The sequence below is a fragment of the Lycorma delicatula genome, chromosome 7 (assembly GCF_047948215.1).
Source record: "Lycorma delicatula isolate Av1 chromosome 7, ASM4794821v1, whole genome shotgun sequence".
Classification (NCBI taxonomy): domain Eukaryota; kingdom Metazoa; phylum Arthropoda; class Insecta; order Hemiptera; family Fulgoridae; genus Lycorma; species Lycorma delicatula.
The window spans coordinates 93696412-93714696 of record NC_134461.1 but is presented as its reverse complement, the minus strand read 5'-3'; the positions used below and the strand labels follow the sequence as shown (position 1 = coordinate 93714696).

Below are 18285 nucleotides of genomic sequence, written 5' to 3'. Positions count from 1 at the left end.
TATTGTATAAAAATTAATTTTTAAAGCAAAATATTGTTAATTTTGGTGTCAAAAAAAATAATATAAGTGCAAAACTAAGATTTTTAAATTGCAATACGTATTATTTGCCAAACCCAACAGAGGAAAATTACATTCTTTTAGAGGTCTCTAATCTTGTTAACATACATATAAATTGTTTTTTAAATAGTGAAAGGGTATTGTTCTTGAAACTATGGTTTTACAGTCAAGGATTTTTATTTTCCCTGATTTATTTACAGAATAAAATTTAGTTATTATTACTTTGTCAACGAATCGATAGGTAATAAATGCTATTAAACAAATATTGTGCCACGTCATGATCATATAAGAGTAAAAATGTAATATAATTCATACATAATATTATGTATCATTTACATTACACAATTTTTGATATATTCTGATTTAAATAATGATAATAACATGAATGTTATAAAATTATTATAATTTTTAGCTAACTGTTACCTTCAATAAAACTTACATGAACTTAAATAGGAAAAAAATACCACAAAATAAGCAATGTCTTATTATTACACAAGTAAATAGAAATAAATAAAAAAAGAGATATGAGCACAATTGAATAACAGTTCCAGTTTTATTCTTAAAATTACTTTCAACGTTCCTAACTTTTATTCTACTTTATTTTGTGCGAGAGAAAGAGAAATTTTATACAGAAAGGTATGTCTTTCTCCTACGCAATAATACTAGAGATTTATAAAGACAGATCAGACTTGATAATACACTTAACACAATCTTATATATTAATTATACGTTACATATTACTCATGTACGTATCTGTTACATAATGTCCATTTTCTTTTACAAGAACTGACCTTTTAAATAGTCAGCTAATTTAATGACTTAATTGTTTGTAATGGATGTGGCAGAATGGTGCCGGTGTTGTTTTGGATAATTTTCAGATAGAAAAGATAGATACGTGTTGCGTACTCCAATATTACCGACGTATTAAAATTAAATTAATACAAATTGTTCATCAAATTAAATTAATTCTTCTAGTGGTTTACACTGAACCGATCGTTGGTTAATAAAAGGTTATGGAAGTACAATTAAATACCCTCATGAAAGATTAGACAAAAAAAAAAATGGTAAAAACATTTAGGGCGAGGACAACTAGAAAGAATTCAGGCAAATTTGTTTTTATAAACAATTAATTCAGCAGATAAAGTTTAAGCCTGTGCGTGGGAATATGGTACAGACATATTTTAATATACATAAAAATTACAAGGGAGACTTAATATTCTATTTTGTGCATTTTACACGTTTGTAAAATCAAACTATGTTAAAAGTTGGTCAAAAAAGGCCACTTTTCTTTAGTTGCCATTCAATTTTTGAAGCAGCAATTACAATAATGGATTATATTGTAATGAACGAAAAAAAGGGACGTTATTATCGCCTGAAAAACAAGACGACTTATAAACTAAATATATGCCTAAATGTATAAAAATTATTAATTTATTAAAAGAATAATGGAAAATAAATCGATATAGAGAAATCAGAAATAAAAATTAAATTAATGCCATGGTTTTCTGTCATACAAAGTAAGCGTTTTAATTCTTAATTCATCAGCAAACCGATAACGCGATTGGCATTAAAGGTCACATTTAAATTTAAAACGAGCTACCCATTTCCAAGAATAACAAGTATAGATTTTCAGGATTTACTAGAGAAAAGGAGCGAATTGATTGCCGGCTGCCTTCTTAACTCATCCGAATATACTGAAATCAGCTTTAAAAATGACACCTTTAATCAGTTAACCACGGACTGAATGTGATGGAACAATAAAAATATTAATCTCATAGAAAGAAACTTTGACAAATGTCGTTTATAAAGAGTGTCACATATAAAATGCAACCTATCTACTTAAGTAGGTATATTTAAATAAAAAAGTTTGATCATATCACATGACTTCCTTGTAGGCCTATTAAATTACATATACACATTGTCGTTGAAAAGTTCTCAACGAGGGCTTATTACTCCAGTTAAGAAAAAGTCCAAAATCCATATTATCTGGATTCTGGGCTTTTTTGGGACACTTTTGGTTCAGTCGATTATAATCAAAAGGGGAGATGCAAAACTAGATGTTACAGTAGTTCTCAGTCCAAAATTTCAACATCCTACGGCTAATCGTTTTTGTGTTATGTGAGATACCGTACGTACAAACGTCACGCCGAAACTAGTAAAAATGGATTCAGGGATGATCAAAATGGATATTTCCGTTGAAATTTGAAAACCGATATTTCTCGCAACACAATAACTTTTTTACTTCGTACAAAAAAGTGAAAAGGCATTTGTAAATTACTAAATTAAATATTTTACTTCCAAGCTTTCCAATACCTTAAATTTTAGAGTAAATGTTGGAAGTGCCACCTTCATAAATACACGCTTCCACTCTTTTTACTGTGTCTCTTGCAACTGATTTTAGAGTTTGTGGGTTGATATCTCTGTTTGGGATGTAGGATATAGGGGTATACCGAAATGAAACGACTGGTACTAGATAGGGGATTTTGGAAAGCAAAAACCAGTCTAATGACTGAAGACAAAAATAAATATATATTTATATATTCTTTAATGAAACGAAGAGGTTGGAAATTTTTTTTTCTTAACACTTTTTTTACCAACAAAAAATATTTGATACAATTTTTTTTATATAATCTACTTAAGAAATCTAAAACTGAACGAGGTTAATCCAATACTTTCTGTTTATCATGTTAAATTAACTGTCATTTATTAATACTTATAACAAAAATAAATAAATAATAATAATAATAAAAACCTGTAAATTCTAACAAGAATATTTCCATAATCCATGTTACACGGAAAGATTAATAACAAATTATTTGGTCGGATTTTAATCCTGATTAGTGAAAATGAAATAAAAATATATACAAAACTGTTTTTATTTAATGGTAATATAAATTTATTCTATATATATATATATATATATATATATAAAAACTGGAAATATATTGTTTCTGCAGGTTTCTATTATTTTTGTAAAATGTGACATAGCAGTGATAATTTTGAGTATTAATCTTATAATATAATTACACATATTTTTTTTCTTTCTTTAATCATTTACAATCTTATTAGAAAAAGGACTTATACGATGATTATAAAAATAACAAATTCAATCCTACGCAGAATGTTACTCTTTCTTAATATATTTATTGTACAACATAGTTAAAATTATCTCAAATGACAAAACTTCGGAGTATTAAAAAAATATAAAAAAAAAAAACTTTAAAGCACCTTCAATTGCTACGATAAAGATTGATTTGTTTTTTTAATTTAAGCTAATTTCATTCAATAAGAAAGGCAATCAATTCTATAGATTGAGACAATAAAAAGATTATAAATCTTTTTTTTTATGGATCAGAATTGTAAAACCACTTAATCATCCGTTACGGATCTACACCTGATTCTTCCTTGAAAAAATTCTATTTAGAGAGATTCAAGAAAATTTTAAACATTATAATTTAGAAAAGTAAAAAACCTGGAGAAATAATTTATAAAAATAATTTAATTTTTTATAAGGGAGAATAAGCGGATGGATCATTACCGTCCAAAAATAACAACGAAAAAAATACCGTACTAAAGATGAATTACTATTGAATGCAAAATTTTTTGAATACATTCAACAAATGAATACAATTTAGGGTTATAAAAATATTTTTAAAAAAATAATGAATTAATCTAGAAGGATAACATGGGTGTCTTGACGGTTGATAATGATGCAACTTTGACCTCGAGTAAATTATAGTCTGAATTGGATCTCATCAACGAATGAGTATGTAAATAGAAAATAAAGGTAAATCCGGCTTAGTAACATCGTGTAACGTTTACGATGGGGACAGGTGGATTATCCATATGTCCACCTGGATAATGTTATTTACATCCCACATACAAACACTGTACAGAATTTAAGATTGCAACCGGATCGTCGTTTTAACGTGAAATCACAATTTGACATTAGGATTAAGCGAATATACAGGTTACTGGACAGATCTCCTTTATATCTAACAAACAAATTACTACTACTCGTATATAAGATATTCATAAAACAAATTTGGAGCTACGGCGTACAGCTATGGGGAACATCGTGAAACAGCAAAGAGGTTCCGAAAGAAAGTGATCTGGTTATTTACAGAAGCGCCATGGTAGGCAGAAACTGTGAGATCCACGAATATCTAAGGATACGGTATGTACATTCGTGAGGAAATCCAACGTATAAATGGGAAATACATATCAAAACTAAAAGAACACGTTGGACAACAGTAGGGATGGCAGCAAAAAAAAGAAAGATATCTAGAATGGGTGTAATCTATCAAACAAATAAAAAAAATATACTACTACGTTGAGAAAAAAATTTAAAATAAAAAAAACCGAAATTTCATAACATACGTATAACAAACACGCATGCACACGCTTGCATAAATTTTCACCTAAATACATACAAGCACATAAGAAAAAATGTATGAACAAAGCGACTCAAAAGTATGGAAATCCCTCAACAACTTTAAAATCGTTCCAGATAAAATATTGTAACTTCCAGGAAAGGTATCGGTCAACTACTTTCCTTCTAACGAGAAAAAGAATTACAACCCCTTCTTGGAGGTGATCAGAAGGTGTAACTGAAATTTTTTAAATGGTAACACTCTTTGTGCGACATATCACTAAATGGGTATTAAATAAATAAATTGGTATAAATAAATACCCATAAATGGGTATTACCGAATAAATTTATTTTTATTATTTAAATTATTTATAAAGCATAACACGTTTGCTTATTTAGTTATATTTCATTTTAATAAATGTTTGAAATCTCTACTTCTGTTGTTTGACAGTGTGCCAGTCGATTGCAATAGGATGATACTGTCTTATTCAATGATTCTCTATTGATATTTTGTACTGATTTTTGAATTCTATTTTCTAAATCATCGTTATCTTGGGTTTATTATGATAAACAATACTTTTTAAGTTTTCCCGTAGAAAGTAATCCGATAGTGACAAGTTGGGTGATCTATCTGCCCACTCTATTTGACCCCGCCGGCCAATACATATTCCAGAAAAAGATACATTTAAAATTTCACGTAACTGAAGACCGAAATGAAGAAAGGAACCGTTCTGCTGAAACCAAATGTTTTCAAAGTTGGGGTCAACAGAATTTCAATGTTTGGAATGATGTGGTCCAGACATTCTCATATTTCGCTGCGTTTAAATTTCCATCAAATACATAGGCACTAACAATCGTCCACCAACGTTTTCACCCATCTGCCCATACATTTACTTTGACTGGATACTGCATATCTGCCTCACGATACTACTGTGGATTAATATCAGTCAGTATCGACAATTACGGCGATTTTATATTGCCGTTTAAAGATGTGGCTTATCACTAAAACTGTATTGTTTAATGAATTATGATCTGCTCAAATATTATTGTTCATCATAATTTCGCAGTCTTCGATCGTAGACATCTTCATTAACTTCTTGCACCGGACGAATTTTGAAAGGTTTGAAATTTCCACTTGTTAAGGTTCGAATCGTTGAACTTTAGCTAATGTTATGTTCTCGTACTGCTGTTCCGAGAGGAGGAATGAGGATTCTCAATAAATTCTTGCATAATTTCAAAAGATTTGCTGTAATTTGTTGCAGATTTAGGCCTCCGCGTTATTCCCCTATTATTAATATTTCCTGTTTCTTCAAATCGTTTGATGGTTTTTGATACTGTACCTTTTGAATTAGGGTTATGATTATTAAATGTTGTGTTGAAGAATTCACAAACTTCGTTATACGACCTAAAACCAAACCCCCCTATTCTTAAAATTGTGACCCAGCACTGTTCACTAAGTGAATGTTGATAGCGATGTCAGCAGGTAGCACAGAGAAAATTATTTTCAGTAAGAAACAATTACATAAAGCGTAAAAAAAGTGTGTAAGTAACAGAATTAGTTTACAAATGTGGAATATTTAAAGCTATTGAAACCCTCGATCTACCAGTAGAAAAACCGTTGGGGTATTTTGAACCGACTATTGTGTTTAGAGAGTAGTTTAAATAAAATCCGATAGGCAGTGCTTTTTGACAATTGGATTTATTTGCATTCTTACTTTTATAAAGTGACTTTTAAAAAAGTTAAATTTTTTGAAGTTCCGTAATGTTTTGTAAGTTTCTTAATGTTCAGTATAAATTGTGATGATTTTGCAGCTATAATTCTTTACGTTAAAAAAATTATTTTTCACCGACTACTGTCTTAAGAGAGTGGTTTGAATTAGCTGTTATTTAGCCAACTGGATTTATTCACATTTTGACCTTTATAAGTGAACAATCAAGTATAACTCAGCTCAGGGGATTATACTTGCGACTCTAATGAGCCTACCGGCAGTACGTCCGGCATGGCAGGTCGGCTCACCGATTCCGGATCTTTTCCTTAATTTCATCTTTCCTTTACCTCTAACCGTTAAGGCCAGGGAAAGTGAAAGAGTAAATCTTGCGAAGTTTCGTAATGTTAATTTTTTTATGTTTTATCAAACTCAAATTGTGTTCATTTAATCTATATATATACTCATTCTAGCAATAGCGAAGCATTGACGGGTCTGCTAGTAACCAGTAAAGTAAAGCATAAAAACTTTGTTGTCAGCTATTTTTACAAAGTGATGTACGTAAAGCAACATATATTTACGACAAGAGGCTCAAAGTTTTTTCTCTGAGAGTAATGATGTTTGGCATTCATCCCGTCCCACAAGAGAAGAGTGTAATAGTTCATTAGTAATATTAAATATATACCCGGAGCTGAGTTTATGCTTAGTTGTGGGTTCGGCTCTGGGGGGGCGGGCAAACAAAGGATGACAAAAAAAAAATATCTAAAGAAACTCGATGGATTTGAGATACTGATTCGTAAAAGAATAAAAGAATGGCATCAGTGAAAAAGGCATTAGAAATCCGATTCACTTCTCAATTTTTATAGTAATCGTGGAGTGGAATGTTGAAGATTTTGAAAATTATTGTATTTAATACAAGAGTGGTGATTTGTATTACCTACAACCTTTTTGGTTATGACATCTAACATATTACATATGCATTCTGAACTATAATAGTAAGAAAAGCATCAAAAATTTATTTATGTATTCAATGAAAACATTAAACATATCATAAATCTATATTTATATTAAGGAGACGAGTCTACTGCCAGACGAATATTTCAAATACAGAGGTATTAAAAACATACATAACCTTGGTTGATTTCTTTATTCATTTGTTTCTATCCTTTTATATAACACGTCCTGTATGCGTGAATAAAATGCCTAATTACTTTACTACACATGACCCTCATATTAAATTACACCACAAAATGACCTAAATATTTATTTCACGTATAAACACATGGAAATATAAACCTATTTTAATCGATTTTCATGTATATAAGACAGATTAAATTATTTATACATGAAAAATAGCTTACTTTCAATTTTTTTCAATAAGTTACTTATAATACAATTTCAGATATATTTAACTGACTTTAAAAACCGGAGGAAGCTCTTTGACCGGTATGTTTAAATAAAAAAATAAAACATTCCATTATTACAGATGATAAAGTCATTCTTAACTTATTCATTATAATCAATGCTTTGTATTGGAATTTTATAATTTAATGTTATGTACCTTAATATCATTTAAATAATAAAAATGTTTTTGAACGGAAAAAAATTAAAATCGTGTAAAACAAAATACTGAAGTTATTTTAGAAAACCGCTTACAGCTAGTAAAATTCTTTTTGTTTTTTTTCGGTTTAATTTTATTTCGTTTTTTCTTCTTTATATGAGCAGGTCTAAAATAAAAAATATCCTTATTAAAAACATTGTTCGCAATAAAAGACCAAAATTAGAAACTTGCATTTACGATAAAAATAGCAAAACGGGTGCAGAAAAATACATATAAATGAATTTTAATTAATAAATAAAAACAAGTAAAAAAAAATGGTGCCAAATTAAAATTCTGTTTCTTCATAATTGTTTTTAAATTGGTAACGATTTAAAAATAAATTAAAATATAAGAGAGTTGATTATTTTTTATCTACTGTAATTTTTTGAAGTCTATTTTAATACAGTACATTCGGAAAGTGGTTGTGTAGTATGTTTTACAATTATGTACTGTCCACTCTGTTCTTTCGGGGTTAGGTTGGTTGCCCTGTCTTCGTTGGGCATTGCTCAGAAATTGAACGTGCTTCCTTACGTGTTTTTCGTTTATCGGAATCAACAGGTCCGAGAAATTTAATGGTTCTTTCGGTAAAGGAACGCACTTTACTCGTTGAACACGTCTTTCGTGAAGGTGACAACAATATTGATTTATTGAAGCATAAGTTTTCTGAAAAGTTTTTAAATATTCCTGTTCCTCATCGCGATTCAGTTCCAACTCTAATCGAAAGATTTCTGATAACAGACTCTGTTGAAGACGTTGATCGAAGTGGAAGACAACATATAAACTAAACGAACAGAAGCTGCTTGATATTTCGGATGCTATGGCAGAAAGTCATTCAAAGTCATCGTGTAAGTTAGCGTAGCATCAAGGTATTGGAGATGCTACCGCAAAAAAAGCTCTAAGAAAAGAACTGAAACTTTTCCCCGACAAAGTAATGAACGTTCAAGAACTGAAACTTGCAGATCATGCCAAAAGACTAAACTGTTGTCAACGATTTAAACATTTTATTTCCCAAAATTCCGTAGATATACTCGACATTATTTTTTTTACAGATGAAGCATGGTTTATTCTGGGAGGGTATATTAATTCACAAAATACACGACTGTGGTCGACATGCATGAATTACACGAACTACTTTTACACGAAGCGAAAATTGGTTTCTGGTTCGGTGTGAGTAGAACGCGCATTGTGGCTCCAATTTTTTTTGAAAATACAGTTAATAGTGAACGCTACTGTGCTATTTTAACAAACTTCATTACTCAGTTAACAGAAGTGGAAATCAATAATGATTGGTTCTAACAAGATGGCACTACAACGCATAAAACTGACAGATCAATGACTTTTTTACGAAATGTCTTTCGGAACGAATCATTTCGAGGGGTTTGTGGCCTACACGATGGCCCGATCTGACTCCTCCAAATTAGTTTCTATGGGGGGCAGCGAAACAAGCAGTGTATCACAATAGACCACGCAAGATTGACGAACTAAAAACCGCAATAAAGGCAAACGTACGAGGCATTCCAGCTCATCATCAGCTAGTTACAGAATTTGAAAACAAACTGAAATATGTACAACGTTGTACTGATGTTGTAACAGGTCATTTTCAACCTTTATTAACTATTCCAGTTATTGTAATATCTGTTTTATGGAATAAAAATACAAAGTAATTATAAAGAAAGGTTTGTCATTACACTCCATAATTCCAATGCAACTTTCCGAACGCACTGTATTATTTTTTTTTTAAATTTTATTACCTAATGCAAAACTTTTACAAATACATCAAGTTAATAAAATAGTAAACACAACTTTAAAGAAAAATTATGAATCAGCAGGAATATTAATAAGGAAGATAATGATTATCAACGATTCATAGCTAACGGTTTAGGAATCGATGCTAAATAAAACAAAAAAAAAATACAAATATCATAATATAACATAACATAACAAATAATAACATAATCAACAAAAACATATTGATATCTACCTATCTAATAAAAGACTACGATTTTCGTTGGAACTATTAGGCAATAAAAAAAAAATCGCAAGTTTTGCATTGATAATTTGTACCTTTTATAGAAAATTTCTAATTAGTGATTAAATTACATTATGTATCGAGAATTTATAAATACTATTATTTTATGAATAAAACACAACCTATCGGAAAAGAGTTGTATGTGATAACTAAAATATAAAAATTCAAGAAGGAATCTATCATAGAAACCATAAAAAAATTTATTATTAATTATTACTGTTTATTAATTCTTAACAGGGATGCGTCCGAATACAGAGAATAGGCTGTATTTATTTAATTTAATGATGATGATTAGCATTGCACTCTTACAAGGCTTAAAAATATTTTTTATTTTCTATAAAAAAAATACTATATAGGTTAATAATTTTTTCTAACCAAAACATAGAAATTTCATCATATATTTTCAATAATTCACTTCTATAAGCGCTTTATTTTAGATTAATAATAATTCAAACTTTGCGTTTCCAATTTATATTTCAAGTAAATTTTTCATTCAATTTAACAAACATAAATGTTTAGTGTTATTTAAATGTTTTTATTATTTAATATTTAGTGTCTACTTCATGGTAAAAAAAAAATTAATTTAGGCGATTGTGAAATGAATAAGGCGATGTTAATATTTTACTATATACATGATTTAATTAATGAAAGAATAAATACATGAATGAATTTGTACATATAGATTAATTTACATATATAAATTAACCGTAGTAAGCTTTAGCGACGTATGGTAAAGGTGCGGCGACTTTAGCGACTGGGGCGGCGTAAGCGAGTGGAGCCTTGTAGACGGCTGGGGCGGCGTATGCGGCTGGGGCGGCGTATGCGACTGGAGCGGCGACTTTAGCGACGAGTGGTTCCTTGTGTACGACGGCGTTGAATCCGTTAACCGGGTCGGCGGTGTATTCGACGGTCCTCTTTGTGCCATCGGGTTCTACAAGACTGTAGCTTCCTTGTACGACGTCACCGCTTCGGCTTTCGTGTTGGCTCTTTGAGTCGCCGGTCAAAGCGTCTTGGATGTCATAAGCGTAGCTGTATTCTGGATGAGGGTCGTAGTCGGCGTCTACGACGGCCTTAGCGACTGGGGCGGCGTATGCTAAAGGAGCGTGTGCGGCGTATGCTGGGGCTACAACAGCTGGAGCTCCCAAATAGCCAGCCTGAGCGGCGGCGAAAAGGGCGAAGAGAGCAACAATCTGTAAAAATACGTTTTGATCGTAATTATTAATCGTAAAAAGAAAATTTGTTATCTAGATAGCTCTTTATGAACAGAACTTTGATATTTAAATTTTTATCTATGTAAGGAAACGCATCCAGTATTGTATACTGGATGCGTTATATACAGTACTATCCAGTATTGTATATTGTAGTACTTCAATATAAGTACTACAATATTAACTACTACACTACAGTAATAATTTCTTTTTGTTATAATTAAAAAAATAGTGAAATTAATTAATGTAGCCTTTAAATTAAAGTAATAAAAAAGTTATTTAATAGAAAACAAAATATATTTCTTAAAATTTATAGAAATTTTAAAATTAAAATATGAAAAAAATATTCAGAAGACTGATAAGAGAAATAAATAAAGCTAACTAAACCGTTGAGAGGTAATTTTTTATAATATATAGTAACTTTTAATAAAAACAAAAAAAAAATACGTTTATTAAAGGTATTGTTAACATATATGAGTATATTAAAATCTGAAGACTTTTTTACTGTCTTCAAACATATATAATTAAAATGAGTGGGGGGGGGGGGAAACATAATAAAACAAAATGAAAAATTCTCGATTTTAATGGGAACCGACACAGATTTCAAACGATTAAAAAAAATCATCTACTGGTCACTCCATAAACTCTATTACCAGTAAATAAGAGTCAAATGATATGATAAAAAAAAGCAAAAATTTTTATTACTTTACTTTTAATCATAACATGAATGTTATGTTTATTGGATAATTAAACTCAAAGCTAAATAAATAGCTTATAAAATTCAAGAATTTAAAAATCATTCGTATTCTTTTTTTAAATAAAATGAATGATTTTTTTTTCAATAGTTGTTATTAAAAACTATAAAAATATTTAACAAAACCAAAACTTACCTTGCAGTACATCTTGTTAGTCTTTGAAGTTGAATGTATTCGTTCGATCAAAGTCTGATCTTTTTATACTAAAAGATGGGGATCCTCCCCACTACAGTATATTTTATGTAGCCTGTAAAGTGATAATGTGTTGGTGGAGTGTATTAAAATGTGTGAAATAGATATACATAAATATGTATGCTGTGTTGATGACCGTGAGTCGCAAAATATGTTGAGAGTTTAAAGGGCGTATCCTGTTGTTATAGTTGAATATGATACAATATGTCCAGTAAGTAGATCTAAAGCGGTGTTCCAGGTAAGTAGGTACCAGGTGTAGTCCGGCGGGGCCAAGGTATCACCATCTACACTTTAACGTGTGCGGTGGGTGGTGGAAACGTATCTGCAATATCTCCTCCACCCTTGTCCGGTGTAATGCCACTAATAGAGTTAGATGCTATTATCGTCTCAGTTCTTCTTTAGACTTAGACTCATGTGGTAGTTGGCTGTAAGTAGTCTGTAAAAGAGATCGCGAACAAAATCTACCAATGGTAAGTTTATACGGTAAATCAGCGAAAAAACCGAGTACGATATTTTACAAAATAAATTTAATACAAATTTAAAAAATATAAATATACACAAAAAATTAAATAAATAAAAACAGAGAAAATAATCATCATAACAGTATATAAAATAAATTATTAATTTTAAAAATGTTTAATTTATTTGCTAATTAAAAATAAAATTAACAAAAAATTCCAAGTCTCAACATAAAAAATAAAATTATTAATGCTGTAAGCGAATATCTGGAAACATACCACAAAAATTAAGCTAATTAAGATAAATATATATACAATTAACAAAAAATTCATGAAACAAATGAAGTGGGATTAAAAAAATAATAATTCAAAAAAGTATTAAAAAAAAAACAAATTTAGAAAATCATAACAAAAAAAAAGTTTTTTCTATAAGAAATTATGAATGAAAATAAAATTATTTTTCAGTGAAAAATAGAAATAAAAAAAAAATATATAGATAGCAACATTAAAAAAAAATCAGCAAAACGTCTAAGGTACGTACAACAAACAGTCAAAAACTGTAGGTAAATAAAACAATTCATAACAATTTTAAAAAAGACTGGCCAAAAATAAAATTAAAAAATGTAATACGTAACACATTTACAATTTTTAATTACCTAACAAATTTAGTTTATTGAACAATTTATATTATATAATCGATGAATGAAGTCTTTCTTTTTTGAAAATCCATAATCAAAAATTGAAAAATGAAAACAAAATATATTTTCTGATTTTCATTATTTATCAAAATTACGGCTGTCATTTTAAAATAAAACTAATGAAAATCAAAAAAAAAAAAAATTTTGTTTTCGTTTTTAGATTTTTTTTAAATCTATATATTCTCAACAAATATTGCCAAATACAGTTACTAATATTAATATAAAAATATTAATAGTAATAACAATCAACCACTAATCAAGAAAATACGAAATTCATTTTAAGCGCTTTCAATCCTATTACACTATCATCAGAGATAAAATATATAAATATAATAAACATTTAATATACGAAGAGAATTATAAATTCAGGGTTAAAAACATCTGACAATGATAAAATAGTTTCTGTCCAACTAAGTTTTTACTTATATAACCTGATGATGAGTAAAAAGTTGAAAACGCTCGAGATATATTTTGGGTTCTTTTGTTAACATTGTTGATTTTCATTATTACAGTTATTTCTTATATTAATTATTATCACTGTTAAAGAATATCACAATTTTATTGTTAAAAATAATTACAAATTTTGCTAAATTTTGCAAAGAGATGGTAAAGAACTCTTTTCACATGTAAAATATCGAAATAAAAATCATCGATTAATCAAAATGAAATCGGATCTTAATACGATCCAATACTTTGCATAATCAATAACAAAAAGTTAAACATTTATAAGCTGTAAATATAACTTCTTTTTATTAAAAAAAATTACAATTTAACTTTGGTAGTATATACGTTCCCAAAACGCGTATCAACGAAATTTTTTGTTTATCAACTCACTCGCAATCGCATTGCCAAACGACTAGAAATTAATTTTTAATTTATTTAATTTACTAAATATAAATAAAAATCAAAGTTTAAGAGGCACTGAAAAGAATGGTCATGTGTTGACTATATTAAAAAAATTAATAAATACAACCTTAAATTCAGTAAAATTAGCGTTATTTTAAACATTTTTTATTATTTTATTTCACTTAATATTATTTATTTAAAACGAAATAATACTTTCTTACGATAAAAAAACTTTACACTACAAAAGGTAATAAAAAAATTTGCTCAATTTTTATAAAAATAAAAAATATATTTGATAAATAGAAAACAGTAAAATAATCAAAAACTGATGGAAGGAAATTTAAAAGAAAAACCTTGAGTAGATATTTCTCGTAGAAAAACATTATTTATGAATGATTAATAAATATTAACAAAAAGAACTCATAATATATAAATTTCAATAAAAAAATTAATATCTATATGAATATTTAAAAATTACACAATTACTGGAAAATCAAAAACTTCATTTAAATATTTCATTAGGTGTACTCTTTAGTTAAAATATAAATTAGCACAACTATGACAAGATTCCTACAAAAACTAATCCATAGATAAATAAATTTAAATTCTAACGCTACAAGATATTTTAAAATGTTATAAGACCATTTATTTGATGGAATGCTAATCTATGTCATGTATATGTGTGCGCGCGCGCGCGGTTGTGTACACACACACATTATAATGCAAACGAGACTAATGGACATAAAAAATCAATTTTTTAAAAGCTGACAGTGTAATTTTTTTCGTAAATGTCAAATGAATTAGCATGCAAAATAAATTTATCTGCATTAAATTAGAATATTCTTAATAACAAAAAATATAAATTCTTTATATTAAAAATAAATTAGAAATCTCTGCATAATAAAAATCTTTTAGATCATAAAAATAATAATAAACAGGAGATTAAATCATAAAATATTCCTAAAATGGATTTCGAGATTAATTTTATTTAGAATAAATATGTTAATGAACCATAAATGCTAAAAAACTACTTAAAGCAAATCGATATTCTATACTTGGAAAGAAACCATAAAATTTGGATCAACCAATAAAGATGGTTTATTTGTTTACTTTTAATTACACTTAGAACCTTAAACTAAAGCTAGTAAGTAAAACCAAAAAATTACATATTTTTAATAAACGAAGGTCAGATTAGTCAATTTATAGTACTGTGGAAAAAAAAATATTTGTAATAACGGAAGTTGACGTCGCCGTGATGAAAATGATAAACTTTATTACTTTTTAAAAAAAATATGGCACCGAGTAATATTGTAACGTATAAATAGGTAACGGAAAACCATTTCTGTTTCCCTAAAAGTTAAGAATACGATTCATATGATTTTAAAGTCATTTTATAAAAAATTAAAATAGTTTCTTAACGAAACGTCATTGTTATAGGGCTCATTTTATTGAGCTATAGAACTATTTTTCACGTACCGTTTTCAATTACTCTTTTTTAATTCTTTAGTGAAAATAGCTTTGTTAGTCCAGTTAAACGTTTCTCCTACATAACTTACGTGAAAGATTCATTAAATAACAATTACAAGGTGTAATTAAACGTTTTAAATATTTTATTCATTTGTCGTCATAATCGCTTAGTACTGAATTAGTATATCATAATACCAACATTTCGAAGAGAATTACGGTATTACTTTCGGTCGAATGGTGTGAATGATGAGAGGGATGAAAATGAACTTTCTTCACATTTTGAGGTATGAGAAGTACGAATACCATTCATTTTAAATTGTGGTTTCCTTATAAATTTATTTATTTAGAGGCCTAGGTATAACAAATTGTAGTTCGAAAATCTCCATAACTAGTACATCAATTTCACTGAAATTTAGATATGCTGTAGTAGTGTATCTGAAGTTACGCATATGAAAATTTGATGAAGATTGGTTGAGTTGTTTTTGAGTTACGCTCAATTAAGGGTCCAGAAAATGTGAAAAGTTTGTGGCTAGAAAATTCTCACAACTACTTGATCAATTTCATTGAAGCTTATATATTTCTGTAGTAATTTATCTTAAGTTGTGCATGTGAAAATCTGATGAAGATTAGTTGGGTCGTTCTTGAGTTACGTTCGATTTAAGGTCGAACAAATATGAGCGGGGCAAGTTAGAAGCGTGGTTCGTTAAGATGCTGCAAGTTGGAGAGTTGACGTTTCTTTACCTGTGGTATCAATTGTTAGCAATATTGTTCGACGTATTCAGGTCGCCTTACCTAATTTGAGGGTCATGATGGCTGGTTATGTGTTTTTATCTAAGGATTGTGTTGACTGTGTAGTGGTGTATTTTTCATACGCGCTTATCCGGCGAGTCACATAGGTGAATGAGTTGAAATTTGATGCTTGTGTGTAGGGTCTACTAGATAATCGAACGTATCTAGTGTGTTGTACTCTAGAAATCAGTGGCTTTCTGACTACAAAATAGTGAGGGCGTCGGAATTAACTTATTACTGATTTGTTATGGTATTCTTGTTACAGTATATTAAAATTATTTATTTTATTATTATTTATATTTGTGAATAGTTTTAATTAACTTTATTTTTTTTTATTGTTTAATTATTTCTGTTTATTATTTTCTAAATTCATTTTCTTTGTAAAAATGTTAAATTAGAGTGAGCTGATATTTTTAAAAGAAAACAAACTAAAATACCGAAAAGTTGACTTTGCACAGAATTTTTTATCGTTCGTTTTAATATATTTTTAATTTTATTTTATAGATTTATAGTTTATCTATACCAAATATTTATTGCAGGATATAATTTGTTATGGAAGAAATAATAAAAAAAAAAAAATGCATATTTATTATTAGCAGGTTAAAAGTATTTTATGACACCACTGTGAAATACTGAATAAACAATTTTTAATTTTCCAATACACATAGTGTTATCACGAAGTTCTCCCGGGACTTTCATAACCTATTTTACTCGTAAAAATAATGGAAAAAGTTCATATAAACGTACATCCTGAAATGCTTTGCGAGTTACGGCTAGTGAAATATTTCGCTCGGATTTCAGTTACTCCGGTTAAATGAGATCGTTCTGAAATATTTAGGACGTTAATTAAGGGGCAGAATTAGTGATTTCTTATGGTTTTTGGCCTGAAAAACTTTGAATAAAATAGATCCCAGTACCGTTACTGCAGTAGCTTTTGAGAAACCCGAACTGAATATTAATATATTGGGATAAAAAAATCTTGTTTTTTATGTTTGACGCACAATAACTTTGTTAAATGATGAATAAATTCATAAAACTTTAAAAGCAAAACTTTTGGAGATTTTAATTCTGAAGAGAATGGTCTAAGAGAAGTTAAATAAAACAATGGAAAGTTAGAAAAATTCGAATTCTATTTAGGAACAGTACATTACTATATGTGTCAGAAAAGTACTTAATTAATGTAAACAAAAACCAAATTTTTTTTTGTGATGTGAAAAATATGTTAATATAAAATTTACTGTTAAAAATATTTCAAATAAAAATTGGAAATTAGATAACAATTGTAAAATTAATATAAATAAATAAATAAAAAACCTAGATAACAATTTTTTTTTTTAATGATAGAAATACAATAAAATTTAAAAAAATTATATTTTCAAAGTTGGCAATAAAATAACAACAGCTGATCAAGAATGTGCAATTCTGAGACCTAATTTATTCGATTTTTTAATTTTTACTTATTGTGTATGCAAAACCCGCACGTTTTTTTTTAGTTTTTCTATTTTTCATACACTATTACTTATTTTGTATTACGATAATTTTCTTTTTAGGACGTAAAACGTATATTCCTTATTAACCATTTAACAAATTTATTGTACATTAAACATAAAAAAAGGGTATTTCTATCCCCTTGTCGTGGTTTACACCCCAGATTTCTCAAAAATTACTGTAGATAAGGTTTCCGGATCAATTTTATTCAATTTTTCAGGTTAAAAATCATAAGAAATCACTAATTCTGCCCCTTAATTAACGTCCTTAAAAATTATAGTACGACCTTATTTCACCGAAGTAGCTGAAATCCAAGCGAAATTTTTACCTCGCAAACGAAGCATTTTAGGACGTATGTTTATATGAACTTTTCCCATTATTTTCATGAGTAGAATAAATTATAAAAATCCCGGGAGAACTTCACGATACACTCTACATATACAAATACTATCAAAATTTAAATTAATAATATTTATTATCCAATAAAACAAATTTTCAGTATTTCTATTAGTTTGCGTAGGCCGTCGCTCGCTTCAGCAAATAAAGCTGAAGAATCTATTATCGCCATCAAATATGAAATTATTACTACAATTTTTTATTATATTATTTTTATTAAAGAT

General features: G+C 28.5%; 1 protein-coding gene across 1 annotated transcript; it reads right to left on the bottom strand.

Moving 5' to 3' along the window:
• Positions 1 to 10465: 10465 nt before the first annotated feature.
• On the bottom strand, positions 10466 to 11874 carry LOC142328344 (larval cuticle protein A2B-like). Its single transcript, XM_075372051.1, has 2 exons — positions 11863 to 11874; positions 10466 to 11008 (listed from the first exon to the last, which is right to left on the bottom strand). The coding sequence occupies exons 1-2, from the start codon at positions 11872 to 11874 to the stop codon at positions 10466 to 10468; spliced, it is 555 nt and encodes a 184-aa protein (XP_075228166.1).
• Between the last annotated feature and the right edge of the window lie 6411 nt (positions 11875 to 18285).